Below are 21,993 nucleotides of genomic sequence, written 5' to 3'. Positions count from 1 at the left end.
CTTACAGTTTAGAGGGGGAGACACACACCAATTTAAATAAATAAATTACAGATATAATAATAATCATGCATGCTGAGGGGGGTGGTGAATAAAGGATGCAAATCAGAGTGACGCAGAAGGGAGAGAAAAGGAAATGAAGGCTTAGTCGAGGAAGGCTTCTTGGAGGAGACGTGACTTCAATAAGGCTTTGAAGGTGAGGAGAGTAATTGTCAGATTTGAGGAGGGAGGGCTGGACCACAGGCAGGATGTGGCTGAAAGGTTGACAGTGAGATAGACAAGATCAAGGTCCATTAGAGGAGCAAAGTATGTGGGATGGGTTGTAGTAGGAGAGTGGTGAGGAGATGTAGGAGGGGCCAAGGTGATTGAATGCTTTAAGGCCGATGGTAAGGAGTCTCTGTTTGACGCGGAGGTGAACGGGCAACCACTGGAGGCTCTTGAGAAGTGGGGAAACATGGACTGAACGTTTTTGTAGAAAAATGATCTGGGCAGCAGAGTGAAGTATGGACTGGGGTGGAGAAAGAAAATGGCAGGGAGGTCAACAAGAAGGTTGATATAGTAATCAAGGTGGGGATAAGTGCTTGGATTAACCCAGTAGTAGTTTGGATGGAGAGGAAGGGCAGATTTTAGCGATGTTGTGAAGGTTGAACCGACAGTGATAAGATTGAATATGTGGGTAAATGAAAGAGAGGGATCATGAATAATGCCAAGGTTACAGGCTGGTGAGAAAGGAAAGATGGTGAATCTGTCTACAGTGATGGGAAAGTCAGGGGGAGAACGGGATTTGGGTGGGAAGATAAGGAGTTCTGTTTTGGACATGTTAAGCTTGAGGTGACAGCAGGACACCCAAGGAGAGATGTCTTGAAGGCAGGAGGAAATGAGAGACTGCAGAGAGGGAGAGAGGTCTGGGCTGGAGATGTAGATTTGGGCAGGAAATGTGCCTACCAACTCTGTTGTATTCTATTATCCTAAGTGCTAAGTACAGTGCTCTGCATATGGTAAACACTCATTAAATACCATTGATTGAGTCAAAGATTCCACATCCTGACAGTGAGCTCTTGTTCATGCATGCAGGAGTGGCTGGAAAGACAGGTGAATGACAGATAATCCTTTCCAGATGAATCTTCTGCATGAATAATATTTATCACATCCGTGTGTCTGCGCCTGCATTTGCTGGAATGATAATGCAAGGCATATGTTCGTCCTCGCTCCAAAAAATGGTTTAGTCCTTCCAGAGATGTGCTATTTCAATTCCTTAGTAAAACTCTTGCACTCTACTGACCTCAATTTTAGCAATCGGAGGAAATTGTAGTAATTGGTTTTCAGCTCACTCAAAACACTATTTCAATTAAACAATCAATATGCCCACAGAGCTGGAATCATTGGGGGGTGGGGGGGGCAAGAGAAATTCTTGTAAATTATTTCTGCTCATGATTTACATGCATGAATATATTCTTGATGAGTTTTTCACTGCAGCAGTCAGTGGGCATCGAAATGAAAGGCAACATTCAAGATTCAGAAGAAGAACTGAAAAAGCCTGCCACCTTCATCAAGTGATAAAAATGGAATCGGATGACTCTTCGCAGTATATTTTATATTTATCAACTGGATCACAAAAAAAATCCTTTTTCATTTCCAGTGTTTGATGGACAGAGAAACGCTCATCTATGTAACAATCTGTGATGTGCACAGGAAATAGACAGAGGCAAGGTATTTCTTTCTGGTACATAGATTGGCTTTCTAATTTTAAATCAGACTGCATATGCCGCAAACCCTCAGGATGGATTGACCATTTATGCAGATAGTCCACAAACTTTAGTAATAAGGAAAACCTGTTTTGGGGGGCTGGGGAAGGATGGTCAGGTAGAGAGGATCACAGTTGGCTTTGGGCTGTTTTATGGGAGGTGGGAGGAGCCCTAATTGCCCTGCTGCCTGGTGAGTTCTGGCCAAATCTGGACAGATGGGCTCCCTGTGGTCCAGACAGCTGTTAACGATGAAGGTCCCATACTTCCGCAGCCTCCCCACATAGCCTGGTCAGGAGAGGAGGCAGCCCAGCCTTTGGAGCAGAAGGGCCAGCTGCAGTTCTGGTATGGTCCCATAACACAGGCCAACCACATGTAGACCAAGAGGGAACTATCTGAAACTCAATCATCTTAAAGAGCAGGAACCTGTTCTGAGAAGTCAATCCTTTTTGCATTTGGAACTGCTATTCAAATAGGGCAACACCCAAAGCTTGAGGTTCTCAGAGCACTTTTTTTTAAAAAAAAAAAAGAAAAAAATCACTCTTTGTGGGGGAAAGTGTGGAGGGAAAGGGGTGGTAGTCTGAAGGGAATCCAAAGCAACTATGAAGATTAAAACATTTTGAAATCCAGAAAATGATTAAATAAAATAACTGATCCTGGGATGGGATCTAATAAATCTTGTTATCAGAGAAATCAATAACTCCTAAAAGAAAGGAACTCGGACACAAGAGTCATCTAGGCATGTTTCTTCAGAAAGTGGACTTTTCTGGGCTAACTGGATCGAAAGGCCTCTAGCTCCAGAGGCTCCAGGATGCAGAATATTTTGTGATATTCATTCAAACAGTTCCAAATCCAATCAGGTGAGGTTTTACAGAACACACACAACCTTTGCATACTTGCTTTCATAATAACCCTGAGAAGGTAGGAATTTCCAATATCACTAGAAGAAAACTCCCATCTATTATACAATGAAAGAAATTCCTACAAGTCAATGCTGGAAAAGAGACCATTTTGCTTCCATTTCTTGAACAACTTATTTAGTATTTCTTCACAGTAGCATCTGTGCCCAGGTGAAACCCAAAGGCTGAGGTAGTGTGCATTTTCCATAGTTCTTGTAGAAAAGTTGAACCGAAAAAGAACGTGTATATTTTTAGCCTTAGCAAGTCTGACTACAAAGTGATTCCTTCACCAGAAATGTTAAAGTAACAGGAGTAGCTACATAAGGGATGTCCTTATTCATACAGGGCTCAGGGCAACGTATTTCAAATAAGGAGTCTGGCTGGCTGGCTAGAATGAAATGTTCTAGGTTTGATGTTTACAAAACTTACGCAATAACATACAGCCTGGCAGTAAGCTGCAGAAGCTGCCCAAAACACAGTTAGAATCCACATTAAAAAAAAAGGGGGAGGTGGGTACAGATTATTCCATTACAAATCAACTCGTATGGTCAACAAATTTACAACAAAATAAGGGTCCTTAAAGTCAACACTTATTTGTTGCAGTTGACTAGGTGCGAACCGCAAAAATACTTAAAAATGCCGGATACTGGCCTTTCTCCATTGAGTGAAAAAAGGCATTGAATAGAACATTTACAGAATTCAACCACTATATTAACTTTAATAGGACAATTTAAATAAAAGTAAGATGTGCATTATATGGTCTTCCTCCTATATCTGCGTGGCAGACACAATAAGCCTAGTGTATTCTGGCTGTGTTGGCTACTTGGATGGGAGATTTCACTGCCTTGTTCCTCCCTGATCTTTCCTTCAATATCCTCTTCCTTTTGGCGTCTTTCTGTGGCTTGAGATGGATCTCTATCTTCCTTACTGTTTGATGCTAGTCTGTCCTCGGAAAAAGCCCTTTTCCTCAATCTTCTAAACGGGGTTGGAATTCTGCTATTGGGTGGGCTCCCAATGCTTGTCTTGCCTCTCTCGTCCTCAGGGTTCTGTGGGCTACTTTCTGCTCTTTTGGCTGTTCTGCCAGTGATCTGGAGGATTTTCTTTTGCAAGGAAGCCCCACCTATTCCGTAGCTGCGCTGTCCACTGTTCTTGAAGTTGGTATCACTAGTAAGCGGAGAAGACAACCCCGAAAGGTTCATCTGGCTGCCATTATCAGATCTGACATTGCCCACTAAAAGAAAATAGGCAGAAAAACCCAACTTGGTCAATTCATTCATCCACATTCACCACACTTACCTAAGTGGCTTTAGAACTGAATTATTAGAAAGGTAATGCCATTTTTAAGGTGGCAAATTCAATAACTTTCTGTAAACCATTTAACAACTGGGTTTTGGGGTGAATATTCGAGGGACTTCACAGTTAATCTGTGCATTGCATATATAACTTTAGTTACATAATGAGAAATCATCCCAGCACACAAGACGGGAAACAGATTACCTTGATCAAAACAAGCTGGTGCTAAAAAAAAAAATGTTAAAAGCAAGTCAAACTAATGAAATCATCAAAAAGAATACAACAAAGAATCTCAGAGAACCAGATGAAAGCTAATGGGAGTCATATGTCTATGAAAAAGGCCCAAAAAAAGAATCTCTTGAAAACTTCATTGGAATAAGATTTGGCAGTAGTTTCCAGGAGCATGGCCACACACAAGCTCTTCACATACACATAGCCTGTCCACAGTTACAATTTGGTGGTAATAAATTCTCCTCCTGTCTTGCTACTATCAATTAAAAATTTCACCTTGGAACAAAGTGCCAAGAGGTAAGAACCTTCTCTTCCAAAACTCTGGGTAAAGATGACATTCGAAATTTCCCTGCTTCAACTAGCAGGGATTAAGATCTGATCCTGGAGATTTACTCATGAAACATGAGGGGGAGTGTTCTTTCAAGCATACCCAAACACAGAAAACATTGCCGAAGGCAGTGCACTGAAAATTTAGCAGTTGGTTAAGTTGGAAGGGCCTTACTTAGCTTCACAAAATAGCCGGGAAGAACTCTTAAAATGATTAGTATGGCTTCTGTTGTATTTTTCCAACATTCAGTACAGTAATCTGCACTCAAAAAACTCACAAAAGCCCTCAAAAAGCACCAATGATTAACAGACTTTATGGAATGTGCCTGGCTCCGAACTTTACCATGAAATATCAATCAGTGGTATTTACTGAATGCATACGGTGTGCACAGCTCTGTACTAAGTGCTTTAAATAAACACATAATATTGAAAAATATGATACCTACACTATGGGATGGTGAAATACATAACACACAGACACGGGTAGGCACACAGGCATATTGGAACATGTATGTGACACAATGCATAGGTCATCTACCCCATGAAACACTGGTCAAAGCCATCCTTCATGCAACTGAGGAACAACCTAAACGTGGATTGCTCAAAGGCCAGCTTTGATCAATGATCAGTGGATAACACAAATCTCACGAGTTCGGTTTCAACAATTACTAAAATTACTAATTACAATTACTAAAATTTCACCCGCTACCCATCCAGAATGGGATCTACAATCATAAACTATTGTACTGCTCAACAGATCATGCCACATGGTACCTTTGCGGGGAGAGCCTTGAGGGGAGGCAGGAGGACTAGAATGCAAAGATGATGCCACTGATATCGTGTCTTCGGCCGGTTTTTTGTTGATCACTTCTTCAGAAGTTCCTTGAAGCTTTTGGGAACTGGTGCCTACGGCAAGTTCAGAAGGACAAGGGTTATTGCTAAAGACGGTGCTTTTGTCTTATATCTAAATTACAGTAGAATACAAGCCATGATGCGCAGGGGCGGGGGGGTGGGGGTGGGGTGCAGGGGGGGGGTGTCAGCTGAGATGTGCAAATGGTACAGGAGGCTGAATAATAATTATGGTATCTGTTAAGCGCTTACTATGTGCCAAGCACTGTTCACTGAATGATTCGGGGGCTTGATAAAGGGACACGAGATTTTTAATTTAGGTACCCAGTTCAAATCGAAACTGGATCAAGCATGAACTTACCAACTTTTATTCAGATGACCCCCAGGGAAATGAATTTTGTAGTCTGAGCATGGCACCCACTGGCCCTCAAAAAGACAAAAATAACATAACACCAACTCGACTGACCCCTTATTGGTAGTCTATCACAAGCCCTGGAGTCCATTGGCAAGGACACAGCTATCCTCTTTCATCTAGAGGAGGCTTCTCCAGCACAGGGTTTAGGCATGGAGGTAAGGCTGGGGAAGGTGGGTAAGGGGCGAGGGAGAGTTGGCATTGGTACTATCTGGGCTACACTACCTGGGTTGCATCTATTCTGTGGGGAAGAGACTGCAGTACTGGCAGTCCAGCCCCTTTCATGAGCACTAAATTTACGCAACGGGAAAAAACAGCAAAAAGAATGGTGAATGTGAGAAAAGTGGCAGTTTGTTTTGAAACCCTGCCTGAAAACTTCCCCTCTTCTCATCAACAGATCCGGTGAGGTACAGCCAGAATTACATTCCTGTCCCCCACACTGGTACCAGAATCTCTCAAAAAGATTTCTAGCATTAAAGAAATTGTACAGAACTCTTTCCTGCTACGTGCCCATTGGTTGGAATGGTAAAGAAAAGGAATGACTGACTCCACCCTGACTTTCCTTGGCGGAATTTAGGCTTCATTTGTAAGTCAGCATTATTTAGACTGGATATCCTTGCATGAAACACTAGTCTCTGAAGAAAAATAACTTTTAGTGTTTTAAGATGCTCACATCTTCGCTTTCCTAGATGACCACATACCCACAGCACATCAACATAAGTGTCAGGATTGGGTGAGAATAAGGTGGTCTCGAAGCAGGAGAAAGGGCAAATTTTGGAAGAAAAGTCATCCTCATGCATTCCTGGAGAAGACCTATCTTCAGAAAAATAGAGGCCTTCCATTTCGCACTGCCAAATTTCAACTTTGGGGTTATTTGCTACTTGTGGGCTGAAAGTAGCAGATACGCATATATTTATCCTTCAAACCTCTCTGAACACAAGTCTCCTTTTTATTCCCAGGAGACTTGTAGTTAAACAGTTGCACCTAAGAAGTTCTCAGCAATTAGACACATTTTAAAAGTCACGTGAAACAAAAGATGAAAACTGAGGAAAAACTGGATTGCTCCACTCCAATGCATTCAGTTTCTCTACAAGTCTTTCCTTACAGATCTAAGATACTCAAATTGCTCTGCTTTTCATAGCAGTTGTTTGCATTTGAGAGAAACACATTTGCTCACTCTTGCCTAAAGCTAATATTTTTATTTGAATCCAAGTGAGGATAGCACAGATTATCCATCAGGAAACAAGCCTTGTCCTTCAAGATCATTAGAATCTAGCAAAAACAAAAAAAAAACCTACCCAAAAAGGACATAGTAAAGTTTTAGATGTCATATGAGTTCTCTTGGAATATTCAATATTGTTTAAAATGAAAACTAACAGATTGGCTGATATGTAGAATTCTATCAGTTTGATCAAGCCCTTGTGCCTCTCCTCTGAGGTCAGAGATGGCTAAGGCAACAATGGAAAGTCTGCCCAAAACTGTAATTTTTCAATTGTAACTTAAATGTAATTTACACAACAGAATCCCAAAGGTGGTATTTATTAAGCACTTACTATGGAGCACTATGCTAAAAACTGGGGTAGATGCAATACAATCAGAACACACACAGTCCCCAGTCCACGTGGAACTCAGAGTCTAAAAGGCAGGATTTTATCCCCATGTTATAGGTGATGAAAGCAAGGCACAGTGATATTAGGTGTCTTGCCCAAGGTAACAAAGCAAGCAAATGGCAGAGTCAGGATTAGAACCTACGTTTCCTGACTCCCAGGCCTGTGCTCTTTAACCCACAATCCTTCCCAAGATTATTATATTCCCACTGAAGACAACAAACAGCTTCTTAAAGCGTATCAGTAATTAATTAAAAAAAAAAACCTGAATGGGGAAAAAAACTATGCATCTTTAAAATTTAAATTACACTCCCAAGGGACGTGCCTGAGCATAAATTTGGAAGTTAAAAATGAAAAAAACTCAAGTGTACTAATTTTTCTGAAACATATGCTGCTTACCTGCTCATACTGACATATAAGGATGTACTCAAACTTGAAATATTACATTTCACATGATTCATTTCTATAATTATTCATACAAATGTGTTCATGATGATCACAGCAAATCATTAATGAGCTACTACTCCATTTGTAAATGTTTCTCCTCCACACTTGGGCAGGTCTAAAAAGGTTTATGTGTATTAGGTTTTTTTTTTTAATGGTATTTGTTAAGCACTTACTATGTGCCAGGGTGGCACTGTTCTAAGTGCCAGGGTAGATTCAAGGTAATCAGGTCTCACACGGGACTCATAGTCTTAATCCCCAGTATACAGATGAGGGAACTGAGACACATATAATAATAACAATAGAAGTACTTATGGTATTTGTTAAGCACTTACTATATGCCAACTACCTTACTAAGCACGAAGGTAGATACAAGAATGAAAGAGGTTTTGATTTCTGAGTCAGAGGTTTCTTGAATTTTTTTTTTCTGGCTAATGTGACTTGGGAAAATTCCCAGAACAGGTAAACCCTTTAATAAAAAAAACACAAAGCAGAATGCTTTTTTTTTAAAAAAAAAAAAAAGTACAGTGAACTTCAGAAGACAGTTGAAATTCTTACTTGTAATTTTTCCTCACAAGAGAGCCCCAGAAAATAGGGCACAGAAATAGTCATAGTAAAACCATCAACCACTCATACTCACTAAATGTAATGTGGTCTTTCCCTTGACCTTTTTTCCGGATGGGGTATAAATTAACAGCTGGAACTTGCAGCACTTGGCTCATTCTGTTTTGTTGATGCAGATGGACTTTTGTGGTTTGGCCAACTGACCTCAGGGGCACTGGAGACATTTCTGATGATTTTGCTGATCTTCTCTCACTTAAATTCTTGGTCACTGTTACAGGTAACAAAAAATAAATCATTTTTCACTCTACAAGATTATTACATTCCCACTGAAGACAACAAACAGCTTCTTAAAAATAGTAGCTTTGCACCTTAAAGCAGATGCTTGATATGTGGAGCACAGGATGAACTTGCTTTCATTTTGAACATGAAAGAACTTTCGAGGATGGGATTTCTTTTTCACCCAATAAAGCTTACCCTCTCTCAACTCTCAACTCATGAAGAAAATCAACATACATGATAAAACTACTTTGGGATTTCTTTGTGAGAACTCTTACAAATGTTAACGAAAAGAAGACAAAACTTTAACTGATCTCTTTAAAGTGCAACCATCGCAGAACAGAGAAAAATATGTCCTTCAGGTAGCATCTTACGACTTTCACTAGATGGCATACTTGACTTTTGTTCAAGAGCTTACAACTCTCTACTTCATTTACATCTCCCACATTCCCACAACTTCTTTCAAATGCCAATAAGAACATTAATAACTTACCTCATGAAACCCATGTTTGCATTTATTAAAAATATGCTGGACCCTTCATAGTTGCCAGCTAGTAAGAAGAAAACAACAAACTGCCTACTTGGTCATGTAACTTCCTTATGGGCAAGGAACTCTGCTATACTGAAGTCTCCCAAGCACTTAGGACAGTGCTTTTCCTAGAGTAAACTTTCAATAAATACTACTGATTGACTGATGATTAGTGGCTTCAGTAATAGGAGAGTAGCCCCCTGCACTCCTCTCATATACTACCCCTTGTCAACCTCCACAACCAGGGATATGAAATCACAGTCACCCAATGATACCTGCTGCTTTGGAGCAGGGTGGGGTAATGGCACAACTAGGAAGTCCTCTAAGTTCAATGAAATCTTCAGTTGAAAAACTCAAATGTGAGCTAACTCCCCTCCCCTCTAAACGCCGATCTATCCTATCACTTAATAATCTACTCCTATCTCTGCCCAAGGCTTTACAAGATTTTCCTGAATTTTTAAAATTGAGTTGTTCTGGCACGTGATAGAATCAACAGACTATTTTTAATACAGTTGAAAACAGTATTGGCTAAATAAGTGGTAAGAGCCCTGGGCACAATTATTTATTAAAGAGAATGAAACGATGATCTCATAACACATTTACGGATCTGCTTCAGAGTGCTTATTGGTTCTCAATAAATTATGTACAGCATCCTACTCAGAATATGTCTTTAAGCTTAGGTCCAAATCCAAATCAAAAGAGTTGATTTTCTGCTTTTCCTCCATGTTGAAGGCTATTGTGTTACTCTTATTAGGAAAGCCCCAGCTTAGGTACCTTCTCTTCAAAAACAAATCCCTGCTTTGCAGTTATCAGATCCTCAAAGTCCAAAATGCCAATTCTGATTCATTCAGCAGAAGGAGTTCCCAAGTATTACCATACAATGAAAAGTTTATGAAAAAATAGTTTGCTTAAAAAAGGAAAAAAAACCTTCCTCAGCCAGTTATGCCCTTATTAATATGGATATGGAAGATCTCATTTTTACTCAAGGTGGCTCAAATTTCCTGAGCTACTAGGTAGACTAGGCACTCCTGGAACTTACTATCTTGCTTTTTAAAAAAGCTAAATTCTCCAGATTATAGTCCCACTGCACCTTTCATTTTTAGCTGTCAAAGCCATTGTGGTCTCAGTTAACATTAAAATTGAATTTTAAATTCCATTCTTATCTGAATGGGTTTCTCAACCTCTTTGCTTCCCTTTTCCTAATTCTGTCTAATGGTTGTTTCATAACCAGTCTTGTATGTTGTTGGACAGTTTGGCCAATTAATGTAATGATGTCATTTAAAAGACAAATGACAAAAATAAAGGTAACAGCTCCAAAACCCAATGGAAGAGGAGTGGAAATCCAGTGGCCAGATTCCTCCAACAAGTGAAACTTTGGGACCAGCCTGGCTCAGTCTAAATCAGGCTGAGGAATGTTGGGCTCATTTCTCACCAGACACCAGACCAAATGGGCAATCTGATTTTTGCTAGGAGAGGATGGATGTGCATGGGCGGGGTGTGTGGTTGATCCCAGAGGCTCACATGGGTTTGTGTCATGCATGCATGCATGGAGAGAGCACATCTGCTGCCAGGGACTCCTGATCCAGCTTCAATCCCAGAAAGAGGGAAGGGGAAGTAGAAGAGGGTACATTGGCAGGTCACTCTGCTCCAGCTCCCCAGCTCACCTTTTTCAACCCCCAGGAGTCTTTTTTTTTTTTAATAGTATTTGTTACCTCTTTGCTATGTACCAGGTACCGTACTAAGCACCGGGGCAGGTACAAGCTGATCAGGTTAGATACAGTACCTGTCCTACATGGGGCTCAGTCTTAATCCCCATTTTAGAGAGAAGTGAAGTGACTTGCCCAAGGTCACACAGAAGAAAAGTGGCAGAGCCAGGATTAGAACTCAGGTCCTTCTGACTCCCAGGCTTGTGCCTTATCCACCAGGCCACGATGCTTCTGGGTTTGGGACAGACAGTGGCCTGGGCTCTCTTGGGCAACTGTTTATAGTCCAATGAATCACTTGCCCTGGTGTTTTTAGGAAAAAAGATTTCACAATCTTTCAAAGTTGTTGTCCTTTTTTTAAGATGAAATGATCAAAGATACTCACATCCCTTTCCCTTCAAACAAGATAAACAAGGCTCTTCACCTATAGAACAGTCAAAAGAATCACATTTCTTCAGAGCAATAGGATCAGTGTACAGTCTGACAGGACAAGATTTCTATTTTTTTTGGGGGGGTGGGATAAGGGGATTGTCGAGACTTCAGGAAAACCAAAGGAATACAAAAAACCTGTACTTACAAGTGCTATATGCAGGCTCACACTGTAACGACATTATCTGAAACCTTTCCTCGTCGGTCTCCACGTTCAGATTGGAGAGGTATTGTTTCACCTTCCTGGCCATTTGGGCATCCTCGTAAAGCTTCTTGGCATTGAGCAAGGAACTGCGGCGAGCGCGTTTTTTGTGAGCCCCTCCCTGAACATCAAGCATGTTTGAATTGGTGCTGCCCTGGCTCAGGGACCTAGAAGATAAAAACCAATCAGGATCAATTCTTCTGAACTGTCAAAAATGAGACACTGGGGGTGGTGGATGCTATGAAGGATTAATAAAATTATCATCAGTTAATGCTACGACATGCTGATGCAAATGAGTTAAAGAGATGAACGGCATTAAATGAGCATTCTTCCTAAAGGGCAATGCTCTGAGCTTGGAAAACGATTATTCAGCAAAGTGCCCTGTTGGCAAGAACACAGTGAACTGCCTAACAATGCTCTAATTTTTCTTCTGCTCCTCACTGTAAAAGTGCTACCATTCCCTTTCTGGGATACTTTAAAACAACAATTACTGCCCACACTCACATTTCTGGGTATTTTGAAATAGGCAAAAAAAAAAATCATCAGGACACCTACCCCTAGACAATTTTTTATATCCCCAGAGTGAAAAACAACATGAGATTATTTCTTTAGGATTTCAGTCACCTTCAACCCAGTCTCTCAACCTTTCCAAGGACAGCCGGCTCTAGCGGCAGGAAAGATGGAATCATCACACCCGTTGAATCATGGTTCTCCTTATTGACACTGATAAATTAAAAGTGAGGTATTAGTGCCATTTGTAAATGCCCTAAGGGAGATGGCCTTTGTGATTTCATCATTTGCTTCTTCTTGCCACAACCCCTCTTTCACACCTCTTTCCCTACCAATGGTTGGTAAAGAAAATATCAGGGCACAGAACCTACACTACATTTAAACCAGTGAAAATTTCAAGTCTCAAAATAATCATCAGAATACTGAAATGGTATGAACATAACAAAAATCCCTTAATTTCATTAACAATCCAGATTTTAAAAGACAACACTTTTTGAAGAAAGAAAAAAGGCCTCAAATCAGGTTCTCCTATCTTCAGATCTCTTATATTTCCATATAATTTTTATTGAACTGAATATTTGTGAGCATTGCTGGTGCAATTCCTAAAGTTTCCAGGATCCATTTTTATCATTTAACTCTTAATTTCTGATAAAGCAGCACCAATGAGATACATGTTCATTAACTGCAAAGAAAAAAATTTGCCAAAAAGTTCTGACATCCAAAAAGAAAATGCCTGGTGCATATGAAGACCACATGGTATAAAAAAGATCTTTCGGGATAAGAAACAACCAGATGGATTTCTGATATAAGAGAATCAAACCCACCAGAAACACAACCAATATGTGATCAGAAAATATAAGTGCTCATAGCACATGGAGTAAAGATATCTATTTCTAGGCTTTTTAAGGAAAACCCTAAGTGAAAATGTTTTGACGGTGAAGAAACGTATGAAGAAACACTCAAAAAGATGAATACAATCATTCTAGGAAGAAACACACACAAAGAACACAGGAAAGGTGATTCTTTACCAAGAAAATGAACAAACATTAAAACAGAGAGAGATGAAGACAAGAAAACTAAAGCCTACGATTATAGCAAAGACCAGCTGGATGGGAGCCAGGTTTAGTTTAATCAATGGACAATCCATCTAAAAAGGAGCAATCCGTCTCCTCTTCTACTGCCTCAGCAAACCCTCACTTCTAATATTCCCATCACCATGAGCTCGTTGTGGGCAGGGAATGTGTCTCTTTATTGTTAGACTGTATTGTTTTCCAAACGCTTCGTACAGTGCTTTGCACACAGTAAGTACTCAATAAATACAAATGAATGAATGAACAGCCCCATAATCCTCCCAGGTGCCTTTACTCCTAATCTCTCTAGATTGCAAACTCTTTGTGAGCAGGGAACATGTCTACCAACTCTGTTGTGTTGTATTCTCCCAAGTGCTGCGTACAGTGCTCTATACACAGTAAACGCTCAATAAATACCTAAACGCTCAATAAATACCATTTATTGCTCTCTCAAGCACTTCATGCAGTGATGATGATGATGATGGTATTTGTTAAGCACTTACTATGTTTCAAGCACTGCACTAAGCGCTAGGATAGGTACAAGGTAATCAGGCTGTCCCACGTGGGGCTCACAGTCAATCCCAGTTTTACAGATGAGGTAAGTGAGGCATAGAGAAGTTAAGTGACTTGCCCAAAGTCACACAGCTGACAAATAGCAGGGCTGGGATTAGAACCCATCACCTCTGACTCCCAAGCCCGGGTTCTTTCCACTATGCCACACCGCTTCTCAGGAAGCATTCCATAAATACCACTGAGGACGGATCAATTTTCATTTCGCTTCATTTTTCTTCAGCACTAGTTTTTGATTCCATGAATTCAACTCAAAGCCTTGACCCTGACCCCTTTAGAAAAATTCAATAGGCCAAAGGTCTGGGGCCTGGTAAGTGAACATTAAGCCTGAGGACACTAGGGTTCTGCTCATGTTCAGCTGGCCACTAGTTTCAGAGTTTCTGAACCCTTACTCTCCCACCAGCAGCAAGAACCAGCTTCCTTTCAGCAAGGCATTTCCACTAGGGCACATGGTCCATTTGGATAAAATTTAAAGCCCATCACTTGGGCTTTAAAGCGCTCCCTTGTCCTAAGTGCTATGCTCCCAAAGCTTGATTCCTTGGAAGAAGTCATCTTTATATGGACATATTGAATATCTTTTCAATTATTAAATAATACAGGTCAATGGAGGAAACACTCTAGGAAGATTTTCAGATGCAGAAAAGATCCTTTGTCCTCTACTTCTTGCCATGATCATCCAAAACATTTTTTTTCTGTCTTATTAATTGGATTTACTGAGCACCTACTCTTTCTAGATCCCTGCACTAGGAGTATTTGTCCCTTTACCTTTTCCACTGCTACTACTTTCACCATGTGGGGATAAAATCTGAAGGTTCCTGAAAAGCTCAGCCAGCAAAGGGTGAAGGAGGGAATAAAGGCTCCCATCCATCTCTGCTCCAAGCAGGAACACTGTGGCACGGTCTTGCTGAGGCAACAGCTGCATCTCCCAGTGGGGCACAATTGACTTTTACATATTTTACTATTGCAACCTCCAAATTTTTGTCTTTTATCCTGTTTTCTCATGAAAATTTGCATTCTCCCGAGTCTATCCTCCCCCAAATTTTGGTTCGGAGGTCCTTGTGGGCCAGAGTTGGTGTCTGAATTGAGCTGCAGGTAATAACTCCCCACACTGAAATACATGGCTTTGTCCACTGTTGTTTCAATCTCATAATCGAGATTCTGCCATAGCAAGTCTCCATTCACTCCTATTTCTTATTTCTCCTGATAGCAAATTTTTCATTTTGTTCCCCCAAAGCTTTCCTAAAATCTCACTTCCTCTTTGAAGTTATCCCAGATCAACCCCTCACTTCGAGGCACTCCTCCCCACTGAAGTAACTCCTTAGACTCATTGCATTGTGTAAATAGCTATGCTGCTGCCATTCTTAGCTTTGTTCAGCTCTCTCATGTGTCTCTCTACATGGATATTTTGTGATTGCCTAACTTTCTCTTATTAGATTGTCAGTTCCCAAAAGGGCAGAGCCTGGGAATGGGGTTGTTTGGGGTTTTTTTGGAGGGGGATTTGGTAATTTTGTTCAGACCTCTGTATTCAATAGGCACTCAATAAACACAGAGGACCCCTGCATTCAATACTAGGAAGTACTTGAGAACAAGGAACACAAGCGCAAAAGCTGACAGTGTAGAACTGACGTCAGTGCACGCATGCAAATATTTCTGCTTCCTTTTTGGCCAACTGGGCTTCTTCCTGAACTAACATTTTGATAGATAAGCGACCTCTACAGGTTTAATTTGTCAATTTGCCCCAGTTGATTCATAAGAGACGTATTCCAATCCTCAAATACTTGAGCATTCAACTTTTCACAGATATACCTGTGTTGCCTATGACTATGCACAAATAAACTGACATTTTGGAAACCCTGAAGCGCCTTCCTTGTCTATCAAGTTCCTATATTTATGGAGAGTATTAAAAAAACGGGGGGGAGGGGAGTTTACAAAATTTAAAATCATTTTAAAACTACGCACATTTGCTCAAAAGCATTCAAGAGGTGTGTGCAGTGCATGTGAATATTTATGAAACACAGTTGTGCATAATAACTACTTGAAAGTTTTATCATATATTGACCAAAAAATCGCTTTTTTAACTGCCAAGTATGTTAAAAATTATTTACATACATGCAATTTTTAGGAACGAATTGAATTCACAATTGCCCTGTTGTGCCTAATGCCAAAATATGGCTGGTGGAGAATTTGAAATCTTTATCATCTAGGCACATTGCTTGTTCTATATAAGTTTTCAGAGCACTTTAGCTGGTGGTTTCTTCAACAGATACAAGTGGATATCAAAACCAAATTTCAGATATGACATAATATCAGTATTTGCAATATGCATTTATGCAATTTATTTGCTTTCACAAAGTGTGGGATTATGAGAAACTTAAACCTTAAATGACCCTACTGGAAAGAGACCAAAGCTGCCATTAGATAGCTTGGGAGGCCAATAAGGAAACATTCCCTTTTATGAAAAATTCAGGATTATAGGGTTAATAAAATGCATGCTGCTTCAATGTGCATGCACTAACAAATGGATGCAGTTTGTTATGGTTGCATAACCTTCATCTTAGTTCCAATAATCTCTACACTTACCCCAAACTCCTCCACCTCTTCTTCCTGTAAGCAAGAGCCATATACATTGAAGCATGTGTTTGAATAGGAAAGCACAGGAAAAAGATCACAGTTGAGAGTCAGAGAAACTATGCAGACAGAACAGAAATGAGAATTTCTGCTACAAAAGGATTCTGAAACAGTAACACGGTTTTCATGGGATGCAGGGGAACTATGTCTTACAAAACATGGTAAACATGAAAGAACTGATATACATATGTGCTGATACATGTAACAAACCTAAATTAGCCCTAAAATCCACTGAAAATATGCACTTCAAAATATTGGTGGGGAGTAAAAAGAATTTCAGTACTACCAAGTCCCAAGTCCAATGATACCTCTCTAACAAGATTATATAATTTTAAAGTGGACTTGTGTGGCATTTGGAGGAGCTGCTTTAAGAAAGCAGGATGAATATTATATTTAAGAAAACACAGCTTGATTGTCAGATTTGGGATCTCAACTCAACGTGACTTGCAAAGAAAGTTGAAAGATTTAAAAAGCTTTCCCTTGACAAAAGCTCATGATATACTGGTTTTGAATACATGTCTATACCCTTGTGCAGGTTGTAGCATAAACTTTGAAACCTGAAAAAGAAATTGTCTTCAATGGAGCACACAGTGGAAGAACTACCCATAAAGTCATCTGAATTAACAAGAGGGCTTTATACTTTCATTAATTAATCACACTGGGAAAGCAGAGCTATCCAGTGAGACTTCTGAGTTACACATGGTCGAGGCCAATTTATAGACCCTATCGTAAGAAAGACTTTTTCTCTTATTCTACCAAAGCCCACAATTCCCAGATAGCTTCTGATAATTATGCCAAGCTTAAAAATAGCTTTTTGCACTATTGGGTTTTCCCCAAACTGTGGGGTTCTTCTTGGAGTGGACTATTCACAAACCTTTCATGCAATCAGTATCCTCTGCTCATTGATATCTGCAGTACCAATCAGAAAAACTGTGTCCATCACAGACCACCAAAAGAGATGGAGAGCCCCCAAACATTGGATAAAGTACTAATTCCCACCTTTCATGTGAAAACCTATAGCCAATAATCTCTGTTAGCTCCTTCAGAGTGACCCTGCTAGGAAGGCAAAGGAACTTTAGTCCTCTAGTGAAAATAAAAAAGATAGTGACATTTACTTTAAAGAACAGGGGACTTTTTAGGGAGGGGAGATGGTGGAAGAATAGGCAGGGGAGGGGGAGGAGGGAAATGGTATGAAACAAAGGAATAATAATGAGAACTGTAGTATTTGCCAAGCGCTGTACTAAGGGCAAGGGTAGATACAAGATAATCAGGTCCCACATGGGGCTTACAGTCTTAGGAGGAGGGAGAACAGGCATTGAATCTCCATTCCACAGATAAGGGAACTGAGGCACAGAGCGGGTGGTACAACCCAGGTCCTCTGACTACCAAGGTCTGTGCTCTTTCCACTAGACCATGCTGCTTCTCTAAAGGAATTATACAATATGTGCATTTGGGGGAGAAAAGCTAAACTCTGACAAAATCTGTCCATATGCTTTGCTAATGAAAAAACAAACAAACAGCAATCAGCTTGAGTTGTGGGTGCCTGAACTTTGAGTTTTGTGGCCATCCTTTGGCTTCTTTTTATTTTGGGTAGGAATTCCTTTAAGTCTCAAAAAACCAAAGGCCTGAAGTAGCCTCAGGAAAAAGATAGAACATTTATCAAGGACCTTGTATTCATCTGCCTGTCGAAAGCATTGGGATTTTGCATTGTTTTTGTACAAAATCCAGCATTGAAACTTACTGGAAAATCCCTTGAAAATCAGTAATGGAAGGAAAATGCACTTCGAATGAAAAGTAATTAAGGTATATGCCTATAAATATTCTTATATTTGTCTTCCTCATTAGTGTGAAGACTCACTGTAGACAGGGATTATGTTACCACTTTACTTTGAATTTCTCAGGCATCTAGTACTATGTCCTAGATCAAGTGGGTGCTTGATAACTGCTACTAATACTGCTTGCTAATAATAATGATAATGCCACAACAGAGATTTTCTAAGCTAATACTAGGCTTTAAGAGCATCACAAATTTCAGCTAGTGACTACCCTAATGAATTTTATGATCAACTTGTTCATTATACATTTGGGGATAATCAGGTTAACATAGCAGTTATCAAATTAAGCTTCTCAAATTAAATACTGAGCATAACCTTTGAATATGTTCCTTTCTAAAATAATCTAAATCATTGGCTATATTATGGATAATTAATGATGATCCCATGATTTAAGAGAAATAAATGTTTTACAAGTACATAATACAGCTCCAATATTTCCACATTTTCAAGAGGGTACAACAGTAGTAAAACAGAGAAGCAGCAAGGCCTAGTGGATACAGCAGGGGGCCCGGGAGTCAGAAGGACCTGGGTTCTAACCCCGACTCTGCCAATTGTCCTTTGTGTGACCTTGGGCAAGCCACTTCACTTCTCTGTACCTCACTTACCTGATCTGTAAAATAGGGATTAAGACTGAGGCCCATGTGGGACAGGGCCTGTGCCCAAACTGATTTGCTTGTATCTATCCAAGCGCTTAGTGCAGTGCCTGGCACATTTTAAACACTTAACAAATACCACAACTGTTATTATTATTATTAGTTGTTTTAGCATTTTAAGTGCAACAAAATAACTACTCTTTTTGCTATTACCTATGGCATATCATCTCAATCTACTCAAGGAATCGGCCTCAATTGCCCCTAGAAATAATGGGAACATTTCTGCCTTTTACCGAGAAGCAAGTGTGAAACAGACAGTAACTAATAAGCACAATTCTAGGCTGAAAGTGAGTTTATCAAGTTGGAAAGTGGAGAATTGATATGGCAAATCACAACTACTTCTACTGACATTCAACTCACCTCAGTTTTACACCTGGAGGTAAATTTTACAAGATGTAAGGCCAATGGATCGTCTGAAATAACAGGTGTGGGGTTGAATCCCCATAAACAACTGACAAGGTTGCAACTGCTTGTATCTGTTAACGGTAAAAATGCATACCTTTGCCGAAACATTACAGCAGGGTCCATATTAGCGGAGGTCATACGGATAACTTGACGGATTTCCTTGGCAATCATTCTGAGTTTCTCAAAGTTTACTAAACCGTCCACTTTTGAATCGTTTCCTGTGGGAGTAAGGCATTTATTGAAAGAAGCAGGGAGGCTTTTGGCCTCTAGACAGACAAGTGCCCCACCGTTTCAATACTTTGCTAAATATTTTCCTTGCAGACAGAAAGGGGTGATGCCCCAAACTGTTGAACTTGCTTTCAGGGAGGAGTTTTTGCCCTAGGTGAATGCCGCTCACAGAAGTAGCTATAGCCACTCTTAGGCAAAAGAAAATTGGAGCAACTGCCCTGGAGGTCAGCCTTTCGGATGCCATGATGTGCCCCAAAGCAACTGGAAGTCAACCAAGGTGGGGGGTGTAACCAGAAGACGGGGGAAATCATTTTAGACTTAATCATCATTCAACCTCTGCCAGCAAATGTCTCTGAGAGATAGGTGGAGGTAGGAGGGACACCTCATTGAGGCCTGGCACCAGGCATTTGCCCTGCCTCCTCATATCATAAATTAGAAAATTCTAGCACTCAAGGCCCCTCAAGGTGGTGGAAGAATATGGATGCCAGTCAGGTGCATCTCACTGTCGAAAATAGCAGTTCTATCTGGCATATGTGATTTTAAAAGTGGTAATAAGAAAACAGGAAAATTTGGGACACATATGTGGAGTTTAAAAAACCCTCAAGACTTACAGATACAATCAGATTCAATATTCAGAAAGTTTAAAAAGAGTTTGAGAGAAAGCCATGATAAGTAACCAACTCATTTCCTCTTTTAAAGTAGAATATTAAATGTAAAAGAAAGTAACGAAATTTACAACATCCTGCCGTCCTTTAACATCACAATACTTACTAAATACATTTAGCTATGCACTTACTATTGAAATATCCTGATAATTCTCAGATATAAAGATTGGAAGTTCCACCATAATGTTCAAGATATTTTGCATGGATTTAAAATTTTTTAATATTATATTGAAGTGATATCAGGAAGGCAGTTTTTCTGTGACCTAGGTCTGCTGTCTCATTCCATTTTAAATAGAGTTTCTAGTGTCTTCTACATAGTCTTTTTAGTCATATATTTTAGGTCCCTGAAAATAAAGTGCTTCAAAATGTTATTTAATGCTTGGCTCAGTTTTCAATGCATGAAATACCTTCATGTAAAAATGTGATATCCTTCTTGACAACTGGGAAGAGCGGAATAATGGGAGGTTGCATGCTTTGACTACTAAGAATATTTCGGTACTTGGCCATGTTTCTAGATGGATCAAAAAGATCTTGAAGGTCTCTGAAGTGTTTTTCATATTTGCTTGGTAACTTTTCCCAGGTTCCTCTGAGTCGTGCAACGGGTGCCAAATTCAAGCCACTGAAGATGAGGAAACAGAAACTGCTAAACATACAGACTTAAAGTAAAGTAACATACAGACATAATGATAATAATAATGTTGGTATTTGTTAAGCGCTTACTATGTGCAGAGCACTCTTCTAAGCGCTGGGGTAGATACAAGGTAATCAGGTTGTCCCATGTGAGGCTGTCTTAAATCCCCATTTTACAGAAAAGGTAACTGAGGCACAGAGAAGTTAAGTGACTTGCCCACAGTCACATAGCTGACAAGTGGCAGAGCCGGGATTCAAACCAGTAAAATGTAATTAAGCCATCATTCTGTAACTTTACAAAGCTAAATACCAACCATAGCCACCATATTCACTTGCAGAGCTGCCTCCAGTGCATAATTCCCCTCCCCGCAAAGATTTTTGAAGAGAAAGTAAAATATTATTTTTCCCAAGTTATGACAGCGATGAACTCCTGGATGGGAAGACAAGGTGGATCAGAATGCTGGGGGATAGATACAGACAAGCTTGCAACATTCCCTTCTAGACTGTGAGCCCTTTTCTACTCTGTGAAGCCCGCTGTTGGGTGGGGATTGTCCCTATCTGTTGCCAAATTGTACTTTCCAAGCGCTTAGTACAGTGCTCTGCAGACAATAAGCAATCAATAAATATGATTGAATGAATGAATGAATTTTCTTTGAAACAAGATTGTAGATGATGGCAGATAGAGACTGGCTTGCGCTATGAAACTTGTTTCTCTGAAACAGGCAAGCATGGTCTAGACTAGGAGATGGAGTACAGTCAGAACCTCGGTGGAGACAGGCATAAATTGTGGGCATTTTTTTTTTTAAATGTACTGGTGCATGAAGGGGTAGGTAGAGGAGTTGGGCTATACTGCTGTGAATAACCAGACTCTCAGAGACATGGGACCTCAGAGGTAATAAAAGTCCGAACAGGCTAACGCTTGAGATATAGGTTCATAGAGATGTGTAAACGCCAAAGTTGTAAAAGTAGTATCCAGATACAGGCACACACAGACAAATGAACTTGGGGGTAACTGTAATTCATCAAGTGCCTACTGCATGCAGCACTTGGATAGAGTGGGATAGAAGTTCAAGAGACAATCTTAAGTGCCCTCTTTCTCTTCGTCTCTCTTCCTTTCCCCCTTTGTTTTTGTCTCTTTTTCCCTACTCCCCTTATAGACTTAATTCCTTCTGAATTGGCTCCTCCCATTTTTGAGTTGCAAAAATTTTGCAAAAATGTGGGACAATTATGAAAGTAAATATGGTTTATTTTTTCTTTGGAAAGCAAGACTGGGACGGATGTTGAGGAAAAATTCA

At 40.1% G+C, this 21,993-nt stretch overlaps 1 protein-coding gene across 15 annotated transcripts in view; it reads right to left on the bottom strand.

Annotated features, from left to right (window-relative positions):
• The window catches only part of RAPGEF6 (Rap guanine nucleotide exchange factor 6), a 287,050-nt gene that overhangs the window by 19,433 nt on the left and 245,624 nt on the right, over positions 1–21,993 (bottom strand). For 6 of the 15 annotated variants that reach the window (XM_029050266.2, XM_029050275.2, XM_029050267.2 and 3 more), the window contains 7 exons: positions 20,476–20,687; positions 19,270–19,393; positions 16,235–16,258; positions 11,451–11,671; positions 8,442–8,633; positions 5,264–5,395; positions 3,759–3,869 (listed from right to left, as the gene is read on the bottom strand). In XM_029050266.2, the coding sequence (XP_028906099.1) occupies positions 3,759–3,869; positions 5,264–5,395; positions 8,442–8,633; positions 11,451–11,671; positions 16,235–16,258; positions 19,270–19,393; positions 20,476–20,687 (1,016 nt within the window). Of the gene's footprint in view, positions 1–1,570; positions 3,870–5,263; positions 5,396–8,441; positions 8,634–11,450; positions 11,672–16,234; positions 16,259–19,269; positions 19,394–20,475; positions 20,688–21,993 lie in introns of those variants that run through there. The other 9 variants (XM_029050270.2, XM_029050271.2, XM_029050276.2 and 6 more) reach the window with 4 other exon arrangements.

Source organism: Ornithorhynchus anatinus, chromosome X1 (assembly GCF_004115215.2).
Source record: "Ornithorhynchus anatinus isolate Pmale09 chromosome X1, mOrnAna1.pri.v4, whole genome shotgun sequence".
NCBI lineage: Eukaryota > Metazoa > Chordata > Mammalia > Monotremata > Ornithorhynchidae > Ornithorhynchus > Ornithorhynchus anatinus.
The sequence above is the reverse complement of the archived record's forward strand: the minus strand, read 5'-3'. Positions and strand labels throughout refer to the sequence as shown.